The sequence below is a fragment of the Stegostoma tigrinum genome, chromosome 39 (genome assembly GCF_030684315.1).
Source record: "Stegostoma tigrinum isolate sSteTig4 chromosome 39, sSteTig4.hap1, whole genome shotgun sequence".
Taxonomy (NCBI): Eukaryota; Metazoa; Chordata; class Chondrichthyes; order Orectolobiformes; family Stegostomatidae; genus Stegostoma; species Stegostoma tigrinum.
Genome location: NC_081392.1, coordinates 4,214,928 through 4,242,191, shown reverse-complemented (window position 1 = coordinate 4,242,191; position 27,264 = coordinate 4,214,928). Strand labels below are relative to the sequence as shown.

At 47.1% G+C, this 27,264-nt stretch overlaps 2 protein-coding genes across 2 annotated transcripts in view; one reads left to right on the top strand and one right to left on the bottom strand.

Moving 5' to 3' along the window:
• LOC125447720 (spectrin beta chain, non-erythrocytic 4-like) overlaps positions 1-27,264 on the bottom strand; it is a 184,419-nt gene that overhangs the window by 154,281 nt on the left and 2,874 nt on the right. Inside the window, exons 2-7 of the mRNA XM_059641028.1 lie at positions 18,935-19,135; positions 16,404-16,555; positions 10,384-10,557; positions 9,735-9,826; positions 4,734-4,814; positions 204-319 (exon numbers count right to left, since the gene is read on the bottom strand). Coding sequence (XP_059497011.1) covers positions 204-319; positions 4,734-4,814; positions 9,735-9,826; positions 10,384-10,557; positions 16,404-16,555; positions 18,935-19,082 — 763 coding nt within the window. The 5' untranslated portion in view covers positions 19,083-19,135. The remainder of the gene's footprint in view (positions 1-203; positions 320-4,733; positions 4,815-9,734; positions 9,827-10,383; positions 10,558-16,403; positions 16,556-18,934; positions 19,136-27,264) is intronic.
• LOC125447721 (nesprin-2) overlaps positions 23,811-27,264 on the top strand; it is a 62,105-nt gene continuing 58,651 nt past the window's right edge. Inside the window, exon 1 of the mRNA XM_059641031.1 lies at positions 23,811-23,898. The gene's annotated coding sequence lies outside the window, so the exon portion shown is untranslated. The remainder of the gene's footprint in view (positions 23,899-27,264) is intronic.

Genomic DNA, 27,264 nt, shown 5'->3' with positions numbered 1-27,264 from the left:
CCAATCACCTCCAGGGCAGGAATGGGGTTGTGTACATCAGTTACAGCGTTGAAGGTCACTGCACAGTGAGGGGCTCTGCTGTGTGACACCAAATGGAGTAAATACAACCCCATGTGGGACCAATTGCCCATGGGCTGAAACCAGGCACCATCAGGGTACATGTCCCAGGATGCCCTCTGGCACTGAGCGGCTCATGGTCCTACCTTCAGGGTCCAGAAGCTTGGCCACGCCCAGCTGCTGCTCGGCCACATTAAATGCCTGCTGGAGGTTAAAGGTTGTGTTGGATTTCTGCAGTTTGGCAAAATCAATGAGGTCACTCCTGAAAAAAAGGCAAATATCCAAATTATTACAACAGAAGGGGCAAAACACTGAGCCCTCTGAGTGACCTTGGCTCTGGCTTATGGTCACTTTGGCCATATATTGGTCCAGTAGTTCATCATATTTCCCCAGGACAGAGCAGGGGCATTGGTCTGCTGGAGGGTGTGGGGTCAACAGCTGGCCAAAGTCTCTCTCTACTTTACTCCTGACTCACATGTTTCTCAGTGAGCTCATATCACCATGCGTCCCTTCAACAGTACCTTCCAGACAAGGTCAATGATACCCATTTGACTGACACACCATCCACCACCTTCAACATTCACTCCCTCCACCACCAGCCCCCAGTAGCAGCAGTGTGTACCATCAACAAGATGCACTGCAGAAATTCACCAAATATCCTTAGACAGGTCCTTCCTAACCCATGACCACTTCCATCTAGAAGGGCAGGGGCAGCAGATACATGGGAACACCACCTTCTACAAGTTCTTCTCCAAGCCACTCACCATCCCAATGTGGAAACAGATCACTTTTCCTCAGTGTCAATGGGTCAAAATCCTAGAATTCCCTCCCTCAGGGCATTGTGAATCAGCCTACAGCAGGAGGACTGCAGCAGTTCAAGAAGGCAGCTCATCACCACCTTGGTACAGGCAATAAAGGCTGGGCTTGCCAACAATGCCCGATATTGTGAGAAACAAAATGAAATTCTGTAGAGATACTTAACAGCTGTTGAAATCCTGAAACATTAACCTTGGCCCTTATGGAGACATTAACTATGACATCTGAGGGGAAATGCCCTGTGACCCCTGAGGAGATATGACCCACCCAGCCTTCCCCAGAGAGATACAAAACTCTGCTGTAAATCGGGCTGTCAATCCGAGTACCGTACCATTCCTGTGCCATTCTCAATGCCAGGACGGTCAGCCCTGATCCATTGCACATTTTCCATTATCCCGAGGTCCGCTCACCCGCGTGCTGGTTAACAGAGAGGCAGATGGGAAAGTAGAGGGGGGGAAAACAAGACAGAGGGAAAGAGAGGTAGGGAGAAGGGAAGAGGGGGCAGAGAAAGTAGGAAGGCTAAAGGAGAGAGTGGGAAGTGGAGAAACAGAACAAAGACCAAAAACAAACAACGAGTAATACAGCACAGGAACAGGCCCTTCAGCCACTGAGACTGACCTGACACATGGCGCCTTTTTAACATTTTGCCTTTGCCCTATCTCTCCATTCTCTGCCTATTCCTTTCGCTGTGAAGACATTTTAAACATTTGTGTTGTATCTGCCTCCAACACCTTCTCTGGCAGTGCATTCCAGGCACTTACCACCCTCAGTGTAAAAAACCTGCCTCTCACATCTCCTTTAAACTTTGCCCTTTTACCTTAAACCTATGACCCCTAAACATTGACATTTCTACCCCAGGAAAAAAGACTCCAACTATCTATTCTATCCATACCGCTCATGACTTTGTAAACTTCTATCTGTTCGTCCCTCAGCCGCCAATGTTCAAATGAAAACAAACTGAGTTTGTTCAGTCTCTCCTCACTGCTAAAAGTCTCCAAACCAGGCAACATGCTGGTAAACTATTTCTGTCCCCTCTCTAAAAGCTTCACATCCTTCTGATGGTCTGGCAACCAGAACTGTACATAATATTACAAATACGGCCGAAGTAAAGTTCTAAATTGCTGCAACATGACCTAACAATTTTTATACTCCATGCCCTGACTGTTGAAGGAAAGCATGCCAAATGCATTCTTGATTACCTAATCTACTTGTGTTACCACTTTCAGGGAACTGTGGACCTGACACCTAGATCCCACTGTGTGTTGATGGTACTAAGGGTTGTCCCACTTACGGTACACTTCCCTCCTGCATTAGACCTTCCAAAATACATTCCCTCGCACTTGTCTGGATTAAACACCATCTACAATATCTATATCCTACTGTATCCTCTGTCAATCCTCCTCAGTATGTGCACTTCCCCTCCTCAGTATGTGCACTTCCCCTCCTCAGTATGTGCACTTCCCCAATCCTCAGTATGTGCACTTCCCCAATCCTGTGTAATCTGCAAACCTACTAATCAGGTTGCCTATATTCTCCTCCAAATCATTTATATATATATTACAAACATCAGTGGGCACAGCGCTTATCCCTGCAAAACATCACTGGCCACAGATTTTCAGTCAGAAAAAGACCCTTCCATTGCTACACCCCGTCTTCTATGACTAAGCCAGTTCTGTGCCCATTTTACCAACTCACCATGGATCCCACGTGACTTCTCTTTTTGCATCAGCCTGCCATGAGGAGCCTTGTCAAATTTTTTGCTGAAGTCCATATAGACAACATCTATCACCCTGCCCTTATCAATCATCATTGTCACTTCCTAAAAGCTCAATCAAGTTTGTGAAGCACGGCCTTCACCATACAGGACAATGCTGCCTATCACTAATAAGTCCATATTTTTCCAAATGTGAGCAAATCAAATCCCTAAGAATCTTCTCGATTAATTTCCCTACCACTGATATAAGGCTCACTGGCCTGCAATTTCCCAGATTATCCTTGTTGCCCTTCTTAAACAAAGGAACAACGTTGGCTATGCTCCAGTCTTCTAGGATCGCTCCTGTGACCAAAGAAGATGCAATGATTACGCACAAGGTCCCAGCAATTTTCTCACCTGGCTCCCTCAGCATCCTAAGATAGAAGCTAGCTGGTCCCAGTGACTTGTCGAATCTTAATGCTTTTTATAAACACCCAACACCTCCTTTTTTATATCGATATGCTCCAGAATATCAACACATTCCTCCCAAAACTCACCACCCACCATGTCCTTCTCATTTGTGAATACCGAGGGAGAGAGAAAGAATGGAAGAGAAAGATAGTGGGGTGAATATTAAGGTACAGCGGTAGTGTCCGTACCTCTGAGCCAGAACGCCTGGGCTCAAGTCCCATTCGCTCCAATAGTGCCTCATTCCATGTTGAGACAGTTTGTTTGAAATGTCGACATTCGCAAGTTACAGGAACAAAAAGCACAGGCATGAGGACTGTTCATCAGCCAGGCGATCAGCTCTGACCCTTCACCACTAACACAGAGGACCCCAAAACCAGCAAAAACCCCCTCACCCAGGCCATACCGAACTCAGTGGGCCCTGGTTATTGGCCTCTGGTGTTCACCTCTGCCCTGGAACCCAATAAGTTAGATGCTGTTAGGAACACAGTGAGGAGATCTGCAAATATAGCTTTTCACGCCACGCCATCAGCAGATTGAGCACAGGCTCCAACATTAACCATCTCTGTGCCACTACCTTACAAAACATTCTCTTACATTCTCTCCCCAGCCCCCCACTTACCACCCAGAGCCATGAACTGTTTGCTTTGGTCTTCATAGACAGGATATAATCTCACCCTTTCACACTTTAAATTACACCCATTTTACACCTTTGCTGTTTCACAGCCATTAACATCTCCTTTCGCCTTTTGGACTAAACTTCGACATCATCTTCGACATCATTTGTTCCTCACCAAAAGTGTAAAAATTACCAACTTTCTGAGCCCTTTCACTTCTGAAAAAAAAAAGTCATGCCGGACTCGAAATATTCACTCTGTTCCTCTCTGCACGACCTGCTGAGTTTCTCCAGCACTTTCCGTTTCTAATTTGGATCATCCACAGCCTTTTGCTTCACTTTCAACACCTGATCCCACTGCCGTCCCATTCCCAGGCTTGGGAATGATGTGGAACCTGCCGGTGAGGGACTGAGGGGCACTGGTACCACGTGGGGCCAGTTGCTGACTCCAAGCTGGTGACCCTCACTTGGGGTTGTGACCAAAACATAGAACATGGAACAGTACAGCACAGGTGCGGGCCATTCAAGTCACAATGACGCCAAATAAAGCCGATCCCCTCTGCCTGCCCATGGTCCATATCCTACCATTCCTTACATAGTCATGTGTTTATCTAAAAGTCCCTCAAAAGCACTCAACATATCTGCCCCGACAATCACCCCTGACCCCATGTTCCAGAAACCCACCACTCTCTGTGTAGAAAAACCTGTCCCTCACATCTCCTTTTACCTGACATGCATGCCCCTTTGTATCAGACATTCCAATTCTGGGGAAAAGATTCTGATTGTCACCCCTATCTATGCATCTCATAATTTTGTAAACATCTATCAAGTCTCCCCTCAGCCTCTACCGCTCCAGAGAAAACAAAATGCGTTTTTCTAGCCACCCCTTATAGCTCGTACCCTCTAATCCAGGCAGCACCCTGGTAAACGTCTTCTGCGCCGTCTCCCAGAGCCTCCACATCCTTCCTGGAATGTGGCGACCAGAACTGAATGCAGTACACAAAACACTTGGTCCCAGCAGCTCCCAGCCCTGGCTCCTGTCCCCAACTCCCAGGAGCCTGTCCTTAAAGCAAAGGTGTGTACCTGTGTTTGTGGATGAGAGCATTAAATGCAAGCCCATCACTCCAGCTGCTGGTGAAGTTCTGCACATTCACACCAGGATACCTGGATCAAACAGAGACATTTAGTGACTTCTGAGTGTTTTGTATCTGCACCACCTGCTCTATTACCCTCTTTCTGCTGGGTATCAAATTTTCTGCATTTAATGGGTCACTTATTTTTCATATGTTTTTGGAAAACTATGAAGAGACGTTTCTACCACACAGTGTTTTGGTTTGGGAGGAAGTACACATTTGTAACAAAGTGATCTGTCAGTAAGCCTACTTTTAATTTCAAGAAAGTGGCGGTGAAATCCCCACAGCTTGTACTGCTCGGGAGGGGAGACACTATAATAATCCCCTCGCTCTGACCGGGACGGGAGACTCCACAATAACCCGCTCGCTCTGACCAGGAGGGGAGATGCGATAATAATCCCCTCGCTTTGACCGGGAGGGGAGACACTATAATAATCCACTCGCTCTGACCGGGACGGGAGACTCCACAATAACCCGCTCGCTCTGACCAGGAGGGGAGATGCGATAATAATCCCCTCGCTTTGACCGGGAGGGGAGACACTATAATAATCCCCTCGCACTGACCAGGAGGGGAGACGCTATAATAATCCCCTCGCTCTGACTGGGAGGGGAGACACTATAATAATCCCCTCGCTCTGACCGGGAGGGGAGACACTATAATAATCCCTCGCTCTGACCGGGAGGGGAGACACTATAATAATCCCCTCGCACTGACCAGGAGGGGAGACGCTACAATAATCCCCTTGCTCTGACCGGGAGGGGAGACGCTACAATAATCCCCTCGCTCTGACTGGGAGGGGAGACGCTACAATAATCCCCTCGCTCTGACCGGGAGGGGAGACACTATAATAATCCCCTCGCTCTGACCGGGAGGGGAGATGCTATAATAATCCCCTCGCTCTGACCGGGAGGGAAGACGCTACAATAATCCCCTCGCTCTGACCGGAGGGGAGACACGAGAATAATCCCCTCGCTCTGACCAGGAGGGGAAACACTATAATAATCCCCTCACTCTGACCGGAAGGGGTGACGCGATAATAATCCCCTCGCCCTAACCGGGAGGGGAGACGTTATAATAATCCCCTTGCCATGACCAGGAGGGGAGACGCTACAATAATCCCCTCACTCTGACCGGGAGGGGGGACAGTACAATAATCCCCTCGTTCTGACCAGGAGGGGAGACGCTATAATTATCCCCTCGCTCTGACCGGGAGGGGAGACACTATAATTATCCCCTCGCTCTGACCGGGAGGGGAGACACTTATTATAGCGTCTCCCCTCCCGGTCAGAGCGAAGGGATTATTATAGCGTCTCCCCTCCCGGTCAGAGTGAGGGGATTATCATAGTGTCTCCCCTCCCGGAAAGAGCAAGGGGATTATTATAGTGTCTCCCCTCCCGGTCAGAGCTAGGGGATTATTCTCGTGTCTCCCCTCCTGGTCATGGCGAGGGGATTATTATAGCGTCTCCCCTCCCAGTCAGAGCGAGGGGATTATATAGTGTCTCCCCTCCCGGTCACAGCGAGGGGATTATTATAGTGCCTACCCTACCGGTCTGAGCGAGGAGATTATTATAGCGTCCCCCCTCATGGTCAGAGCAATTGTAATAGTGTCCGGAGGGGAGACTCTATAATAATCTCCTCACTCTGAATGGGAGGGGAGTCGCTCTCATAATCCCCTTGCTCTGACCGGGAGGGGAGATGCTATAATAATCCCCTTGCTCTGACCGGGAGGGGAGACTCTATAATAATCCCCTCGCTCTGACCGGGACGGGAGACTCTATAATAATCCCTCGCTCTGACCGGGACGGAAGACACTATAATTATCCCCTCACTCTGACCGGGAGGGGAGACTCTATAATAATCCCTCGCTCTGACCAGTGAACATTGAAGTGAAAAGCAAGCGTTCTGTGGCTGGAAGAGCAGTAACTGCTGATGCGGATCTGGGAAAGGAACAGGCATGGCAGAGGCAGTCAATCGTACCACTTAGAATACAGCAGTGAGGCGAGCGTGTGGAAATGGAGAATCGCTTTGGAACGACGGTAATATCCATACCTCTTGTCCAAGAGGCTTGGGTTCAAGTCCCACCCGCTCTCGAGATGCGCCATAACATCACTGAGCAGATTGGTTCGAAATGCCTCCATGTGAAAATCAAAACTTTGCATTTGATTGATCTCAACCAAGGAAACATTTAATTCGAGATTGGCAAAACCACGAAGAGGGAGGGCACTGACTGATTAAGGGCCTTGAGCATGTGCTCAAAGGGAGACCGAACAGTTTCAGGCAGTGTGCATCAGGGCAACGGGGTCATTAACCTGACTGCTTCCCTTCTCCTGTCCATGCCTGGGTCCCCTTGGAGAGGGACAACTGTCCACTGGACACTTGTCCCACCTGACCCATGGGCATCACAGAGGGAGCTGGAATGCATCGTTGCCTCTGGGAAGGACATTTTAGCTTAAATGCCATTAAAGATCTTGATTATAACAAAGCGTGGAGCTGGATGAACACAGCAGGCCAAGCAGCATCTCAGGAGCACAAAAGCTGACGTTTCGGGCCTAGACCCTTCATCAGAGAGGGGGATGGGGAGAGGGAACTGGAATAAATAGGGAGAGAGGGGGAGGCGGACCGAAGATGGAGAGAAAACAAGATAGGTAGAGAGGAGAGTATAGGTGGGGAGGTAGGGAGGGGATAGGTCAGTCCAGGGAAGGCGGGCAGGTCAAGGAGGTGGGATCAGGTGGTAGATTGGAAATGGAGGTGCAGCTTGAGGTGCGAGGAAGGGATGGGTGAGAGGAAGAACAGGTTAGGGAGGCAGAGACAGGCTGGGCTGGTTTTGGGATGCAGTGGGGGGAGGGGATGAACTGGGCTGGTTTTGGGGTGCAGTGGGGGAAGGGGAGATTTTGAAGCTTGTGAAGTCCACATTGATACCATTGGGCTGCAGGGTTCCCAAGCGGAATATGAGTTGCTGTTCCTGCAACCTCTGGGTGCCATCAGTGTGGCACTGCAGGAGGCCCATGATGGACATGTCGTCTCAGGAATGGGAGGGGGAGTTGAAATGGTTCGCGACTGGGAGGTGCAGTTGTTTATTGCGAACCGAGCGGAGGTGTTCTGCAAAGCGGTCTCCAAGCCTCCGCTTGGTTTCCCTAATGTAGAGGTAGCCACACCCGGGACAATGGATACAATATACCACATTGGCAGATGTGCAGGTGAACATCTGCTTGATGTGGAAAATCATCTTGGGGCCTGGGGTGGGGGTGAGGGAGGAGGTGTAGGGCAAGTGTATCACTTTCTGCGGTTGCAGGGGAAAGTGCCAGGTGTGGTGGGGTTGGAGGGGAGTGTGGAGCGGAAAGGGGAGTCCCGGAGAGAGTGGTCTCTCCGGAAGGCAGACAAGGGTGGGGATGAAAAAATGGCTTGGGTGGTGGGGTCGGATTGTAGATGGCGGAAGTGTCGGAGGATGACGAGTTGTATCCAGAGGTTGGCGGGATAGTGTGTGAGAACGAGGGGGATCCTCTGGGGGTGGTTGTGGTGGGGGCGGGGTGTGAGGGATGTGTTGCGGGAAATGCAGGAGACGCGGTCAAGGGCGTTCTCGACCACTGCGGGGGCAATGTTGTGGTCTTGGAAGAACGTTGACATCTGGGATGTGCGGGAGTGGAATGCCTCATCCTGGGAGCAGATGCGGCGGAGGCGGAGGAATTGGGAAAAGGGGATGGAATTTTTGCAGGAGGGTGGGTGGGAGGAGGTGTATTCTAGGTAGCTGTGGGAGTCGGTGGGCTTGAAATCGACATCAGTTTCTAGCTGGTTACCTGAGATGGAGACTGAGAGGTCCAGGAAGGTGAGGGATGTGTTGGAGATGGCCCAGGTGAACTTGAAGTTGGGGTGGAAGGTATTGGTGAAGAGGATGAACTGTTCGAGCTCATCTGGGGAGCAAGAGGGGGCGCCGATGCAGTCATCAACGTAAGCTTCAAAATCTCCCCGTCCCCCACTGCATCCCAAAACCAGCCCAGTTCTTCCCCTCCCCCCACTGCATCCCAAAACCAGCCCAGCCTGTCTCCGCTTCCCTAACCTGTTCTTCCTCTCACTCATCCCTTCCTCCCACCTCAAGCCGCACCTCCATCTCCTACCTACTAATCTCATCCCACCTCCTTGACCTGTCCATCTTCCCTGGACTGACCTATCCCCTCCCTACCTCCTCACCCATACTCTCCTCTCTACCTATCTTGTTTTCTCTCCATCTTTGGTCCGCCTCCCCCTCTCTCCCTATTTATTCCAGTTCCCTCTTCCCATCCCCCTCTCTGATGAAGGGTCTAGGCCCGAAACGTCAGCTTTTGTGCTCCTGAGATGCTGCTTGGCCTGCTGTGTTCATCCAGCCTCACACTTTGTTATCTTGGAATCTACAACATCTGCAGTTCCCATTATCAAAGATCTTGATTATGTTGTAAGAACGGGAATGCACCTCTTCAAGAGTGGTTTGCTTGTTCTCACTACTCTCGCCGAGAGTGTGTAAGGAGGGAACATTTCTCCATCTGTCTCCAGAGGGGGAGTGCCCTTTCCACCTCCTCGTCTGAGGGATTCCACAGACTGAGGGGCAGCAGGCGAGGGAAGGGGGCTCCAGTGCATTATTGTCAATCAATAAATTTTCATTAAGCTTTCAATGGGGTCAGTCATTTATTTTACATGGGTCCCTCAAAGACAACGAAGAGTCATTTCTGCAGCACTGTGTACTGAAAGCTGTCAGTGAAATATCCTCTTCGCACCCATTCCAACAAACAACCTCAGGATCTTACACGGTGATAATAAGGCTGATAGTGAGCAGTTGATCACTGCGGTGCTGGCTGATACCAGACGTGTACTAAACAAGAATTTGGAGGTCGGTCTGCACTCGGTCCTGCCCCCACCCAGGCATGACCTCTGGCCACCAGCCCATGCACTCTGACCCTGCTCCTCAGTGCAATCACTCACCCTGCTGTCTTCATCTGACACCACAGCAGGAGAGCATCTTTGGCCGAGCGAGTCTCTCGGTTGTCTTCTGTGTTGATTTTAATCACCTGAATCTGAAGCAGAGACACCAGCAAAGAGCCTGAAAGACCAAGATGGCCACCAAGAGAATCCAGCCCTCAGCCCGCTGAGCTCCCTGATCACCCAATTTGCTAATCAAACAAAAGAAGAGACAGCCCTATACCCCAGACCATTCTCCACTCTGAGACCCTCTCTTCCAAATCACTCAATCCTACTCTGACCCTCAGCTTCTCCCCATTCCAATCTCCAGACCCTCCTCCAACTCAAAACCCCTCCTGAACAACACCTCCCCCCACAGTGAACTCTTCAACACTCAGTCCCTGCCTTTATCCACCCTCTTCCTCCTCCTCAAACACCCACCTGTCACAGATAGCACAACTGCTGACTAACCCTCCCCAACCCTCTGAAAGCCTCTCCTACCCTTTCACCTCTCCATCTTACTCCCAATTCTCTGTCCCTCACCCTCCTGCCCCTAACCTGAGGCAATGGTGGCCATTGCCCCCAAGAGAGCAGGCACCAACTGGGACACCCTGGGCTGGTCCTTGGTCAAGGACTGCCCATCCAATCCGATCACCTCCCCGGCAGCTGTTACCTGGAAACGGAGGATAATGGTCCAGATGAGGCCAAGAGTAAGCCGGTGGTTTCCATCGACGATGTCATGCGAGCCCACATTCTCCAGGTGAACGCGCTGCTCCTTCAGAAACTGAAGCGCCTTGTCTACGTTCTCCAGCGAATGGATTCGCATCCGGCCCCGCGTCGGCTTGGGCTGAGCGGGATGGGAGGATGGTTAAAACACTCATACATCATCACTGTCACTGACATACTCCCCCCATCACTGACACATGCCCAACAACAACAACTTGAATTTAAGTAGCATCTGGAGCACAGTTAAAAACATCACGCAATGCTTCGCAGGAGCATCGCGAAGCAAAATTTGACACCAAATAACATAAAGTGGCTTTTGGGCCAAGTGATCAAACATTTGGTCAAGGAGGGAACTTTAAGGAATGCAGAGACAGCACAGAGAGATTGTAAAGGGATCTTAGATCAGAGCAGTTGACAACACAACCGCCAGTGGTAAGGAATAAAACCCAGAATTCTCAAAAGGCCAGGGTTAGAGGGGTGCATGCATGGAACCCCAGCAATGATATCATACAAAAGAGGGCCATTCAGCCAATCTTGTCCATGCTGGCCCTTCTGTTTTCCTTTATCCTGTCATGGGGAGTGGGTGTCACATCCCCTAAGTGCTCCGTGAGTCATTTCAGAGTGTAGTTAAGACTCAGTCACAGCGCTATGGGCCTGGAGTCGTGTGTAGGTCGGAATAACGTAAGCAAGGCAGATCTCAATCCCTAAAGGGGGCATCAGCGAAGCTTGTTCATTAGGAGTCATGACAATCTCACTGTCGCTATCAGTCAGACAGTTCCAGATTTGTTAAACTGAATTTAAATTTCTCACCAGCTGCCGTGGTGAGATTTGAACCCATGCCCTCAGAGAATTAGCCTGATCTCTGGACTACTGCTCCGCTGACAATACTGCTGCACCATCACTGTGGGGCTCGAGGACATTGCAGAAATAAGGAGGGGTAATCCCTTGGAGGGACTTGGAAACAAGGATGAGCGTTTACACAAGATTTTGAACAATTAATGGGCTGAAGAGTTTCAGATGGAGTCATAGAATCTCTACAGTGTGGAAACAGGCCCTTCGGCCCAACAAGTCCACACTGACCCTCAGAGTTTGATTTGGATAAATGCGAGGTACTGTATTTTGGTAAAACAAACAAGGGCAGGGTTTACACAATTAAAAGAAGGGCCTTGGGGTAGTTCTGTAGAACAAAGAGATCTAGGGGTGCAGGCACATAATTATTTGCAGTTTGCATCACATGTAGACAGGGTGGGAAAGAAGGTGTTGAACACGCTGGCGTTCATCGCTCAGGCCTCGGAGCATAGGAATTGGGACATTATGTTGAGGTTGTACAGGACGTTGGTGAGGCCTCTTCTGGAGCACTGTGTGACATTCTGGTCTCCTTGCTGCAGGAAGGATATTATTAAGCTGGAGAGGGTTCAGAAGAGATTTACCCGGATGTGGCTGGGAATGGAGCGTATTAGTTATAAGGAGAGGCTGGATAGGCTGGGACATTTTTCACTGCAGTGTAGGAGGTTGAGGGTTGACCTTATGGAGGTCTATAAAAATCATGAGGGGTATAGATAAGGTGAGTGGCAGGTGTCGTCTCCCTAGGGTGGGGTTTTCAAGACTGGGCAGCATATTTTTAAGGTGTGAGAGGAAGAAATTTTTAAAAGGACATGAGGGGCAACTTTTTTGACACAGAGCGTGGTTCGGGTGTGGAATGAGCTGCCAGAGGAAGCGGTGGATGCAGATACAGTCACAACATTTAAAAGACATTCAGACAGATATAAGGACTGGAAGGGTTTGGAGGGATATGGGTCAAGCACAGGCAGGTGGGGCTAATTTAGCTCGGGAAAATGGTTGGCGTGGTCTGGTTGGACCAAAGGGTCTGTTTCCATGCTGTATGATTTTATGTTGTTTTGTCCAGGAGGTAGTCTAAGTCAGTGAGCACAGGGCAGACAGCTGAACGGAGTTTCAGGTGAGGAAGCTTGCAGAAAAACGGGAGCTTTGGATGACCTCAACATTACGGGAGGTGGAATGTGGGAGGCAGCCTCAAGAGTGACAGAATAGCCAAGTCTGGTGGGAAGTAGGTAAATGAGAGAGAGAGAGAGAGGGAAATAAATAGCAAAGGATTGTCCTCCCAGGATAGAGGTGGGTGAGCTTTCCTTTTACTCCTCAAACAAGGGCAATGGATATACACTGTTCTGATGCTGCTGCAATTACAGAAACATGACTGCAAGGTGACCAAGGATGGGAACTGAACATCCACCGGGTATTTAATACTTAAGAAAAACAGAAATATAAGGAGAGAAGGTGGGTTAGCATTGTTAATGAAGGAATAATAATTGAATAACAAGGAATGATCAAAAACAGAAGTTACTGGAAGAACTCTGGCAGCATCCATGCAGAGAAATCAGAGTTAACGTTTCAGGTCCAGTGACCCTTCCTCAGAACCGAAGGGTCTAATGGTCTCAAGTTTCTGAGGAAGGGCCACTGAATTTGAACCATTAACTCTGATTTCTTTCCACAGATGCTGCCAGATCTGCTGAGCTTTTCCAGCAACCTCTGTTTTAGTTGCTGATTTCCAGCATCCTTGGTTGTTCTGGTTTTTTCTTTAAATGAGGAAGGACATTGGCTGAGAAAATTTTGTTGTAGAGCTTGTATGGATGGAGGTACAAAACTCAAAGGGGCTGAAGACATTGGTGGGAATTGTTTATAGGTCCCCCAAATAGTAGTCAAGATGTGAGGGAAGGCATTAAATAGAAAATTAGGGATAGATGTAATTAGGGTACAACTGTAATCATGGGTGAGTTTAATCTATATATACATTGGACAAACTAAACCAGCAATACCACTGTAGAGGAAGATTTCCTGGGGTTTTTCTTTAACACCAATACTTTGAAAAACCAATTAAACAGCAGGCTGTCCTAGTCTAAGTATTGTGTAACGAGAAAGTATTAATTAACAATCGGGCTGCACTGGGGAAGAGCGATCATAAATATATAGAATTGTTCATTAAAATGGACAGTGAAGAAGTTAAATCCAAAACTAGGGTCTTGAATCTAAATAAAAGAGATTACTAGGTTATGAAGTTGGCAATAATGAGGGTGGGGAACCTTTCCCAAAAGACTTGACAGTGAATACACTGCACGTGTGAATTACAAGGTCATCTAACACAAAAATAAAACAAGAAGGCTGGTTCAAGAATGCTCACAAAATAAATTCAGGATAATATTAAATCTAAAGAGGGCACATATAAATTGCCAGAAAATGCCGCAAGTCTGTATTTAGAATTCAGAAAAAGAGGACAAAAGATTTTATCAGGAGTGTTGTCAAACACAGAGACACAGGGATGCAGGTGCATAGTTCCTTGAAAGTGGAGTCTCAGGTAGACAGGGTGGTGAAAAAGGCATTTTGTACACTTGCCTTCATTGGTCAGTGCATTGGGATGTCATGATGCGGCTGTACAGGACATTGGTTAGGCCACATTTGTAATACTGCATTCAATTCTGGTCTCCCTGCTCTAGGAAAGATGTTGTTAAACTTAAAAAGGTACAGAAAAGATTTACAAGAATGTTGAAAGGATTGGAGGGTTTGAGCTACAGGGAGAGGCTTAATAGGCTAGGGCTATTTTTCCCTGGAGCATCAGAAGCTGAGAGGTGACCTTATAGCAGTTTATAAAATCATGAAAGGCATTGATAAGATGAATAGCCAAGCTCTCTTTGCCAGAGTTGGGGAATCCAAAAGTAGAGGGCATAGGTTTAAGGTGAGAGGGAAAAGGCAACTCTAAAGGGAACTGAGGGGCAACTTTTTCATGCAGAAGGTGATGTGTGTATAGAATGAGCTGCCAGAGGAAGTGGTGGAGGTTGGTACCATCACAACAGTTAAAAGGCACCGAGATGGCTATATGAACAGGAAGAGTTTAGAGGATATGGGCAAATTGCTGGCAACTGGGACTAGATTAATTTAGGATATCTGGTTGGCATGGATGAGTTAGAGCAAGGGGTCTGTTTCTGTGCTGTAGAACTTTATGACACCATGACTAAATATAGAGCATACCACAGAGAATGAAAGTAAACTTGCAGGGACATAAAAACTGACTGTAAGAGCTTCTATAAATATACGTGAAGGAAAAAAATTAATGAAGACAAATGTCAATCCCTTACAGTCAGAAATGGGAAGAGTTGCAATGGGCAACAAAGAAAAGGCAGAACAATTGAACAGATATGTTGATTGGGCCTTCACAAAAGAGGCCACAGAAAATTTCCCTGAGAAGGAAGAGTTGAATAAATCAATATTAGTAACAAAATGATACAAGGGAGATTCATGAGTCTAAAGGCTAACAAATCACCAGGGGCTGATAAATCTACATCCCAGCATACTTAAGGAAGTGGCCCTGAAAATATTGGGCTTATTGGTGATCATCTTCCAAAATTCTATGGACTCGAGCAGTTTTTGCAGATTGAAGGGTGCTAAGTGCAACCTCACTATGTAAAAAATGAAGGGAGCAAGACACAAAGAAACTCAGAGCAGTTAGCTCAGGGGAAAATGATTAAGTCCGTAATAAAAGATATGACAACAGAACACTTGGAAAGCATTAATGGGATTAGACAAAGTTAGTGTGAGATTATGAAAGGCCCTTTACAAATTCACAGGGTTTTTTTGAAGATGTAACAAGTAGATTAGATACAGGAGAACCAGTGGATGTGGTGTATTTGGATTTAAGAGGTTATCTGGTTATGAGAGGTTAATGGACAAAATTAAAGCACACAGGATTCAATGTAATACACAGGCTGGGATTGAGAATGGGTTGATTGACCAGAAACAGACAGTGGGAGCAAATGGGTCATTTTTAGGCGGCTAGCACGGTACTGTAGGAATCAGTGTTTGGACCACAGCTACTCACTATATGTATAAATTATTTGGATGAAGGAACTGAATGCAATATTTCCAAGTTTACTAAAGGTCACAGACTAGGTGGGATTGTGAGTTGTGAGGAGAAGGTGACTTAGAGAAGTTGAGTGAGTGGACAAACACCTGGCCAGTGCAGTCCAATATGGCTGCATGTGACGTTATACACTTCAGTGTGAAAAACAGAAAGTATGATTGAAATGGGGATATGTTGGGAAATGCAGAAGGAGAAAGGGATCTGGATGCCCTTATACACCAGTTAATGGAAGCAGACAGACAGGTGCAATTAGCAGCAGAAAGACAAATGGTATACTGGCCTTCATTGCCAGGGGATTGGAATTCAGAAGGTGGGATGTCCTACTGCAGTTAAACAGAGCCTTGGTGAGACCACAACTAGAATACTCTGCAGCTTTGGTCTCTGCACCGAACAGAAGATGCATCCATCATTGAGGGAGAGCAGCAGAGGTCACTAGGCTGATACGGGGGATGGCGGGACTGCTATATGAAGAGAGTTTGGTCTGACTGGGCCTGGATTCACTATAGTTTAGAAGGATGAAAGGGCGATCTGACTGAAATGTCTAGAATTCTAACAGGGCTGGACAGACGATATAGAGGACTGGGACATTAGAACCAAGGGGTCATAGTCTAAGGATACAAAGTGGACTGTTTGGGATGGAGATCAGGAAATCGTACTTCCCTCTAAGGGCAGTGAGCCTGTGGAATTCTCTAACACAAAAGGCAACAGAGGCCAAGTCAATGAATTCAAGAAAGATGTTAGTGTACTTTAAGATTTTTAAGGCATCAGGGGTATTAGGGGAAAGTGGGATGATGGCATTGAGATAGAGGATCAGCCATGATCATACTGAATGGCAGGGCAGATTCGAAGGGCTGAATAGCCTACTCCTGCTCCTAGTTTCTATGGAGTGTGTTTGGATTTTTAAAAGCTATCTGATACAGTTCTGACGAAATGTTTCTGTGCAAGGTTCCAGAGGTTGGTGGTTAACAGATAGCTACGGATCGAGCGCAGGGGCCAGAACCCTCAGTAAATGTCAGCAATATTGAGGGGGGATCCATTACCAGCTGCTCTCCAGACAGAACCTCCAACAGTTTGGTCAGAACACAGCCATCACGCAGGTCCAAGTACAGATCCGTGACCCGACACATCACCCGGGCCAGGTGAGAGTTCATCCACTTTGTAAATGTCTTCTTCTGCACAGCGTCCCGCTCATCTGAAAGGGGTGGGGGGTGGGTGGGGAGAAAACAACAGCAAGAGAGAGAGTGAGAGAGAGGGGGAGGGGGAGCGGAGAGAGACGGGGGAGAGAGAGACAGAGAGAGGAGGGGGTGGGGAGAGAGAAAAAGAGAGAGAGAGCGAGGGGGGAGGGAGAGACAGAGAACAAAAGAGAGGGAGAGAGTGTGAGAGAGAGAGTGCGAGAGAGAGAGTGCGAGAGAGAGAGAGAGTGTGAGGGGGGAGGGGAGAGAGAGATTTGGTGGGGAGAGGGAGAGAACAAGAGAGAGAGAGAAAGAGAAAGAGCGAGAGAGAGACAGAGAGAAAGAGAGCAAAGGGGGGAGGGGAGAGAGAGAAAATGAGAGAGTGAGGGGGGTGAAGAGGGAGAAGGAAGGGGGAGAAGAGAGAATGAGAGTGAGAGACAGGGAGAGAGAGGGGTAGGGAGAGAGAAGGAGAGAGGGAGAGGGAGACAGATAGAGGAGGAGATAGAGAGGGAGAGAGTAGGAGAAGGAGACAGAGGAAGAGGGGGAGAGAGAGTGAGGGAGGGAGAGAAAGAGGGAAAGAGAGAGAGGAAGGACAGGGAGGGAGAGTGAGGGAGGGGGAGAGAGATGAGCAGATACAGAGAGACAGAGAGGAATCGAGAGAGATGGATGGAGAGAGAGACGAATTGAGAGAGAGAGGTGAAAGTGTTAACAACCTCCCCTGGCAGAATTAGCAGAGTAACTCCCTCAGTGTTTGAACTACTGTGATCAAGAATCTGCACTGGGTCAGCAAGACTGTAGAGAGCAAAACCCTCCCTTGTCCACACTCATTGTGAAGGGGATCCTTAAAGATCCATTTACCTGTAGGAAGCATCACTCCATCCTACAACCAGACAAGGCCTGGGAATGTGGGAGTGGGGGGGTCTGTATATAACCACCACACTTAAAGCTCACAAAGAGAACAAGGTCAGACAGAAAATGTTGGAATCTCCAAAAAATCAGATCCAGTGCCAGAGAGGATCAGACTGTCCGGTCAAGGTTTCCATGTATTAATTTTTGTTTATTCATTCACAACATGAGGGTGTCACTGGACAGGTAGCATTTATAGCCCATCCCTAATTGCCCAAGGGGCAATTAAGAGTTAACGACGTTGCTGTGGGTCTAGAGTTAAGTGTAGACCAGACCAAGTAAGGAAGATAGTTTCCTTCCCTAAAGGGCATTAGTGAACCAGATGGGGTTTTCCTGGCAATTGGCAATGGATTCACCGTCATCATTAGATCCTTAATTCCAGATTGTTTTAAATTGAATGCAAATTCTACCATCTGCTGTGGCAGGATTCAAACTCAATTCCCCAGAACATTACCCGAGCCTCTGGATTAACTGTCCACTAAGCCATCTATTAAATCTGCCAACAATAGACCTTCCGAGATTTGCAAGAATTTTGTTGTAAATCTACAGTTTAGTGCAAACGCCAGTTTCCATCTTCCCCAGTCCCCAAAACAGCACTCCATCCCCACTGGGGAACGACCCAGCGCCACAATACAATGGTCACCCACTGTCAAACAACTCTGGAGCTGGTTGGTTTGAGTGAAATAGACCTGCATTTCTAATTCTGCCCCAGGCCGCATCAAAGGTCAGGCAGGTCACTTCCGAGGGCATAGCGACAAACAGAAGGCATCAAGGGTTGCTCGACTCTGCAGTAAGTCTGACGGTCAGCTTGCCACCATGTTTACACCTCTCCAGTCCCACAACCCCGGCCCACCCATGTCAGTGAGCTGCCCAATCTCACCCTTCCCCACCCTCTGGGCACTGACCATTCTGCCTGTTCATCAGCAAGAAAGAGAAAGGTCATCTCCACTTGAAGGCAACATCAGATGAGGACAGATTTTCAACAGCAAAATTTCCAGTCATCATGGCCAAAAGATCTGACATTCACAAACCAAAAATGAGAAAAGCGTCATAAATGAATATTATCAAAAAGAAAGGTCTTACTTTTAACTCTTCTCACTTCTTACATGGGGTGTAGGCATCCCTGGCTAGGCCCAGCATTTCTTTCCCTTCCCTAGGTGCCCCTTGAGAAGGTGGTGGTGAGCTGCCATTTTGTATCACTGCACCAGGGTGACCCACAATGCTGTTGGGTCTCGCTGCATTGGGACACAGATTACTCCACTTCCTGAAGAACTGCTGAACATTGTGCAGTCTTTGATGAACGCCCCTACCTCCAATCTTATGATGGCAGGAAGGTCACTGATGAAGCAGCTCAGGAACATGGGGCATTCACTGTAGAGCGGGGGCATTTATAGCAGTGATGGAGGCATTTCTCATAGTGAGTGGGGCATTCACTGTGGCGATGTGGGTACTCACTAAGTGAGATGGCGCAGTTTGAATTGGGTAAGACTCACCAGCAAGGGCTTTGATCCTGGACGATTCGAAGAGTTTGGATGTGCTGTGCTCCTCTTCCCATTGGCTTTCTGAGGTCTCCCAACGACTGCTCACTTTGTACTGTCGCTGCACCTCCATGTTGTCCAGGTCAGTGGCCGTAGATGACATGGTGTCAAGGTTCAAAGGTGAGATGTCTGGGGTAAAAGTGGGAAGCTTGGAATCTGAAAAAGAAATGAAGGCAAGTTTATACCATGCAGATAGTTTCTATGTCAACCTGTTCAGAGATGATATTACACATGTCTGGAACAAGTGGGACTTGAACCTGGATCTCCTGTCTCTAAGGTTGGGACACTACCACTGCACCACAACAGTCCCCCACTTATGCTTTGTAACCATGGTAACAAGTGAAAAATAATACCAACAATAAAACAATAACTGCAAACCCACTGAGGGCTGTACCTAAGACAACTTCTTATTGGCAGTAACATTATGAGATGAGTAACCCAGAGGGTCCAGGCTAAAGTCCTGAGGCCCTGAGTTCAAATCCCATCAGGGTAACTGGTGAATTAAATCTAAACCATAAAATTTGAAATTGTAATGTTAGTCTTTATGTTGCTGACCATGGTAACTACATTTATAAAAATACCAATTTATTAGCAATAGCATGGCTTTATGTGGGGAAGGTCATGTCTCACAAACCTGATTGGGTTTTTTGAGGTCGTGGCAAATGATTGGTGAGGGGAAGGTGGTAGATGTTATCTACGTGGACTTTAGCAAGGCCTTTGACAAGGTGCCTCGTGGCAGGCTGATACAAAAGGTAAAGTCACATGGGATTCTCAGTCAGCTGGGAAGATGGGTACAGAACTGACTTGGTCACAGAAAACGTAACGGTAGGGAGATATTTTTCCCACTGGAAATCTGTGAGCAGTGGTGTTCCATGGGATCAGTGCTGGGAGTCCTGTTGTTTGGAGGAGAATATAGGTGGCCTGATTAGTAAGTTTGTGGATGACACAAAGACTGGAGGAGCTGTGGGTAGTGAGGAGGACTGCCACGGGATACAGCGGGATATAGATAGGCTGCTGACTTGGGCAGAGAAATGGCAGATGGTGTTTAATCCAGACAAATGTGAGGTGATGCATTTTGGAAGGTCTAATGCAGGAGGGAAGTATACAGTAATTGCAGAACCCTTAGTGCCATCAACATACAGTGGGATCTAGGTGTACAGATACATAATTCCCCGAAGGTGGCAACACAAGTGGATAAGATGGTCAAGAAGGGATTTGGCATGCTTCATCAGTTGGGGCACAGAGTAGAAAATTGTTAAGTCATATTGAAGCTATATAGAACTTTAGTTTGGCTACGTTTGGAATATTGTGTACAGTTCCAGTCACCACAATACAAGAAGGACGTGGAGTCTACGGACAGCATACAGAAACGGTTTACCAGGATGTTGCCTGGTTTAAAGGGTATTAACTATGACGAGAGACTGGACAAACATGATTCATTTTCAGACGAAAATCGAAGGATGAGGAGCAACCTGACAGAAGTTTACAAAATTATGACAGGCATGGATAGCAAGGACAGTTGGAGACTTTTTCTCAGAGTAGTCAATTACTGGGGGACAGAGGTTTAACATAAAAGAGGGAAGGTTAACAGAAATGTAAGAAGCAATGTTTTTTTACACACAGAATGGTAAATGCCCTGAATGCACTGCTCGAGGAGCTGGTGGAGGCAGATATCTCAGCAACGTTTCACGGGCATCTTGCTGTACGAATAGGCAGTGAATAGGAGGATACAGGCAGTGTAAAGGCAAGAGGTTGTTAGTTTAGAGAGGCACCATGTGCGGTCACAAGCTAGATGGGCCAAAGGGCCTGTTCCTGTGCTGTAATGTTCCTTGCTGTTTGTACCTTGGAATGTTGCAAAAACCCATCTGGCCCACCAATGCCCTTCAGAGAAGGAAATCTGCCACCTTTATCTGGTACTGATATCTGCATTTCAGATGAAGTTTACTGTGGAGAATTGGCAAGGGTGAGATCACGATGGAAAGCACATACATTGAGTTGGTCAAACTGCAGACACAGAAATGAAGTGGGCAATCAACAGACAGGAAATCACCAGGAAGGTAGTCTCAAAGAAACAAAGAAACCTACAGCACAGGAACAGGCCCTTCGGCCCTCCAAGCCTGCGCCAATCAAGATCCTCTGTCTAACCTGTCATCTATTTTCTAGTGTCCATTTGCTCCCTGCCCATCCATATACCTGTCCAAATATATCTTAAAAGACGCGTCTGCGTCTACCACCTCCGCTGGCAACACACCCACCACCCTCTGTGTAAAGAATTTTCCACGCATATCTCCCTAAAACTTTCCTCCTCTCACTTTGAACTCATGACCCCTAGTAATTGAGTCCCCCACTCTGGGAAAAAGCTTTTTGCTATCCACCCTGTCTATACCCCTCATGATTTTGTAGACCTCAATCAGGTCCCCCCTCAATCTCCGTCTTTCTAATGAAAATAATCCTAATCTATTCAACCTCTCTTCATAGCTAGCACCCTCCATACCAGGCAACATCCTGGTGAACCTCCTCTGCACCCTCTCCAAAGCATCCACATCCTTTTGGTAATGTGGCGACCAGAACTGTACCCAGTACTCCAAATGTGGCCGAACCAAAGTCCGATACAACTGCAACATGACCTGCCAACTCTTGTACTCAATACCCCACCCAATGAAGGAAAGTATGCCATATGCCTTCTTGGCCACCCTATTGACCTGCGTTGTCACCTTCAGGGAACAATGGACCTGAACACCCAGATCTCTCTATTCATCAATTTTCCCTGGGACTTTTCCATTCACTGTATAGTTCGCCCTTGAATTTGATCTTCCAAAATGCATCACCTCTCATTTGCCCGGATTGAACTCCACCTGCCATTTATCTGCCCAACTCTCCAGTCTATCTATATTCTGATGTAATTTCTGACAGTCCCCTTCACTATCTGCTACTCCACCATTCTTAGTGTCATCTGCAAACTTGCTGATCAGACCACCGACACCTTCCTCCAAATCATTTACATATATCACAAACAACAGTGGTCCCAGCACAGATCCCTGTGGAACACCACTGGTCGTAGATCTCCAATTTGAGAAACTCCCTTCTACTACTACCCTCGTTGCCTAGCCAGTTTTTTATCCATCTAGCTAGCACACCCTGGACCGCATGTGACTTCACTTTCTCCATCAGCCTGCCATGGGGAACCTTAACAAACCCCCATACTGAAGTCTCCTGGGGCCATTCCCCCTTTCCAACAGAGGAAATAAACAAAGACTGTGAAAACAGTAGTGGTAGGAGATTCGCTCGTGAGAGAAACAAGCAGAAGTTTCTGCGATCGCATGATGGTTATGTTACATTACAATGACAGAGTCAAAGCTATCACTGAGCAGCTGGAGGACATTCTGAAAGGGGAGGGAGAACTGCCAGTCATCATGGCCCATGTTGGTACCAAGCCCAACCTAAAAAGACACAATGTGCTGCTGTAAACAGAGTAGAGAGAGCTTGGAAAAGAATTAAAAAGCCAGATCTCATAGGCAGTCATCTCAGGGTTACTCCCAACATCACGTGCTAGCAAGATCAGGAATAGGAGAATCAGCCGATTTGAAGGTGAGGCTTTAGGAAAGGTTCAAAGGGGATGTATTTAAATTCTTTAGGCATTGGGGCTGATTCTGGGGAAGACAGAACCTATACAAGCTGGAGGGGTTGCACACCAGCAAAGCTGTGACCAATATCCTTGCAAGGGTATCCATGTTTGTACTTTGGGGGAATAAGTTTTAACTGGAGTGCCATGGGACACAAGAGTGAGGGAACAAAGATGGAATTGAAAGGGTGAAAGCAAAAGTGGAAGGCAGAGGAAACAACAGCAGAGAGGCACAAAATACAAAAAAAGTGTAAAAATAAAAAAAAGTCAAGTCTGAAAGTATATCTGAATGCACAGGCGATTCACAATAACTTAAACAAACTGACAGTGCAAATGGTTGTAAATGAGTACAAAATCACCGGGTTACAGAGACATGGCTGCAGGGAGAGGCTAGGAACTGAACATCTAAAGGGTATTCAATCTTTCAGAAGAAGCAACAAAAGGGAGGGCATGGTGGGGTGCCCCTACTGGTGAAAGGTGGTCAAACAGACTGCTTTCTGGGGTGGCAGTTTTGTCCAATGAGGAGAGGAAGGGTTGACAGGGTCTGTTGACACAGGAGTTTGGAAGAATGAGAGGGCATCTGACTGCAACCTTCAAAATTCAGACAGGGCTGGAGAGACCACATGCAGGGAGGATGCCTCCCCCTGACCAAGGGACCAGAACAAGGGTCACAGTCCTAGGAAATACAATTGGCCACTTCGGACTGGGATAACAGAAAGATCTTCACTCAGAGCGTGGTGTCCCTGTAGAATTTTCTACCACAGAAAGCTGTAGAGGCTGAGTCACTGAATAAATTTCAGAAAGAAACAGACATATTTCTAGAGGCTAAAAGCTTCAGGAGAGCAGAAGCATGGCATTGAGACAGAGGTCTGATGGGCCAAATGGCCTATTCCTGCTCCTAACGTTCTTCCCTAAAGAATATTAGTGACTTCAATGGGTTTTTATAATAATTGAGGATAGTTTTGTGGTTACCATCACTGACACTTGCTTTTCTGAGTATTATTTAAATTCCAGCAACAACATCAAACAAACTAGTATAAAATACTCTGACACACTCTTTCTCACTATGTTCACACTACCTCAATCTGTTCCACAGTTCGCAATTCAGACCCAACAAACTCCTTAGCCAACTCTGATTGGACACATTCCTGGAGGTATAGTCACATGACATCTTTGCATGTGAGGCTTAGTCATGTGACATCTGATCACATGACTTTTAAAACTGCAATTGTGTTTCCTCAAGAAAGTTTGACACTTAAATTGTCTTTACCTCTGCTATAACAAATTCCAAAACAAGGTAAGTTCTTGTGAGTAAGGGAAAGGAAGTGGGTGACATGTTTTAGGAAGAAGGGGAGAATTTAAGGTGGGGAAGAGGAGGGGAAAATATTATGGGAGTGGATGGGGTGGAATATTAAAGCTCTGATGATTTTGACTTTGCAGTGACGAATGGTAACTTACTGATATATTGGTTGCTAACTTCCCAAAAGTGTTCTAGAGTTTCTGGGAATTAAGGATTAATCTCCAGGTCACTGCTTCAGTTTTGCTGCACCCTTTTGGCTCCAATTGGGAAAGGGAGGTTGATGGTCAGTTAAAAGGCATCCCATGATATAAAAACTTATCAGTGGGGGGTTTCTGGGTGCTTGGAGAATGGGGAGTGAGCATAACAGGTCAGGAGGGCATTGAGAAACACCTCCAGCAGGAGGTGGCAAACCCACTCTAGAATCAGTAACAAATAGTAAAATGGCCACATTCCGATATCCTCAAAAAACAATGACTCTGTTTCTATGGAATAATGTAACACCCTGATATCCTGCCTGTAACTAATAATCATTCAATAACTCACATTTTGAATCCCTTTCCTGGGGAGAAGAAACGGGACATATCATAGTCAAATAGCACTGAAACAGACCCTTTGGTCCAACCAGTTCATGCCAACTAAATTTTCAAAGCTAAACTAGTCCTACCTGCCTGTGTTTGGCGCATATCCATCCAAGTGTCTTTTAACTGTTGTATCTACACCCAAATCTACTGCTTCCTGTGGTAGGCCATTCCACATACAAGCTGCCCTCTGTGTGAAACATTTACCCCTTTTCCTCCCACCTTAAAAATGTGCCCCTCTAGTTGTGAACTGCCCTACTTTGGTGGTGGTGGGGACTTTGCTATTCATGTTACCTATGCCCTTTATGATTTTTTATAAGCCTCTAGAAGGTTGCCCGTAAGCTTCCTACGCTCCAGTGGAAAAATGTCCCAGCATCGCCTTATAATTCAAACCCTCCATTCCTGGCAACGTCCTAGTAAATCTCTCCTGAACCCCCTCCAATTTAATAATATCCTTCCTATAGTAGGGCAACTAGAACTGGACACAGCGTTCCAGGAGAGACCTCCCCAATGTTCTGTACAAACTCCACGTCACTTCCCAACTCCTGCACTTAACGGTCTGAGCATTGAAAGCAAGCTGCTAAACACTACCTTAACCACCCTGCCTACCTTCAAAGAATTATGTACCTGAACCTCAGGTGCTACCATTAAATGTAGATGTCCTGCCCTTTGTTTGTTTTTACCAAAACGCGATACCTCACATTTATCCAAATTAAACTCCACCTGCCACTCCTGAGCCCATTGGCCCAATTGACCAAGATCCCTTTGTAATTTTTATTAGCTGCCTTCATTTTTGATTATGCAGCCAATTTTGGTATTATCTGCCAATTTACTAACCAGGCCGCCTCAATTCTCATCCAAACCATCTATATAAACGACAAACAACAGCGAACTCGGCACCAGTCCCTGCAGAATACTGGTCACAGGCCTCCAGTCTGAAAAACCACTCTCACACTTTCTCCTACAGCCAAGCCAATTTTGTATTCAAATTGCAAGTTCTCTTGGATCCCATGTAACCTAACTTTACCAACGAATCTACCGTATGGAACCTTGTCAACGTCCACGTAATCAACATCTATCACTCTACCTTCACCTATCTATTTGGTCACGTCCTTGAAACTCAATCAAGCTAGCAAGAAACAATTTCTTACACAAAGCCATGTTGATTTCCTCTGATCAGTCCTTGCCTCTCCAAATGCATAGAAATCCTATCTCTCATATCCCCTCCAACATCTAACCCACCCCAAACCTCAGGCTCACCAGTCTACAGTTTCCAAGCACGATTGTGTGCAGCTGGACGAACACAGCAGGTCAGGCAACATCAGGGGAGTAAAGAGAGTCAACATTTTGGGTCTAGATCCTTCATTAGGACTGTGGATCAGAATGAAAAACAAGTCCCTTGCAGAGGTCACTGGGAGAGAGAGGCTCTGAGCTGAGGTAAGGCTGACTGCAGTGTGAGGAGATGCTAGCACATAGCTGCGAGCATGCAGCTGAGAATCCGCAGAGAAAATTGTTTCTGGAGGCTCTGTATGCACTGTAGGTAGCGGTTGCCATGGTTTGGCCAAATTGAGATGGTCTGAATGCTGTTTGGAGTCCATGTGGTAATGAACTGGCTGTGTGGGCAGGTACTGAGAAAGGAGACATGGCTGTCGTACCAGGTTTGTCTCAGTAATGTGGTCAGAGAGCTTCGGGGCGGACAACATCACCAGTGGGTTGCAGTGGGAGAGAGATCCACTGGGATCTTTCTGGAGGGAGGAGGACAACTACTTCAAAGTGGGCAACGTTGGAGGAGACTTCGCAGTGGGGTTATAAGTCACTCGGAGATAGCAAGAACTGCAGATGCTGGAGTCAGACTTGACACAGTGTGGAGCCGGAGGAACACAGCAGGTCAGGCAGCAGAGGAGTAGGAGAGCTGATGTTTCAGATTCATCATCGGCCCTGAAGAAGGGCCCTGGAATGTCGACTCTCCTACTCCTGTGCTCCTGACCTGCCGTCTTCCTCTAGCTCCACTCTGTATCAACTCTGACACCAGCATCTGCACTTCTTGCTATCTCTACAGTTGCTAGACTACTCCTTACAGCCTTTCTTAAACAAATGCACACAATTAGCTACCCTCCAGTCCTCTGGCACCTCACCTGTACCTGTCACCTGTGATACAAATATCTCAGCCAGGTTCCCTGCAATGTCCCGAATACACTTGACCAGGTCCCAGAGATTTATCCACCTTTGTGTGTTTTTTTGGAAGTCCGGCACTTTCTCTTCTGTAAGGCGGACTCTTTTCAAGATATCAGTATTTATTTCCCAAAGTTCCCTACCCTCCAAATCTTTCTCCACGGTAAATACTGACACAAAGTATTAATTTAGTATCTCTCCCATCTCCTGTTGTTCAGCACATTGGTGGCCTTGCTGATCTTTAAAGTGTCCTATTCTCTCCCCAGTTGCTGTTATGTTCTGAATGTACTTGTAGACTCTCTTTAGATTATCATATAACCTTATATTGCCAAGGCTATCTAGTCTCCCCTTTTCCCCCTCCTGACTTCCCTCTTATGAATGGCTCTATGCCCCTTTTACTCTTCAAGGGATTCACTTAATCCCAGTTGTCTATACCTGACAATATGCTTCCTTATTCTTGACCAGAGCCTCAATATCTTTGTTCATCCATTGTTCCCTACCCCTGCCAGCCTTATCCTTCACTCTGACTAACAGCCAACAATCCACTCAGCACCAGGAGTCCAGACTGGGGGTCACAATCTAAGGATATGGGGTAGACCATATAGGACTGAGA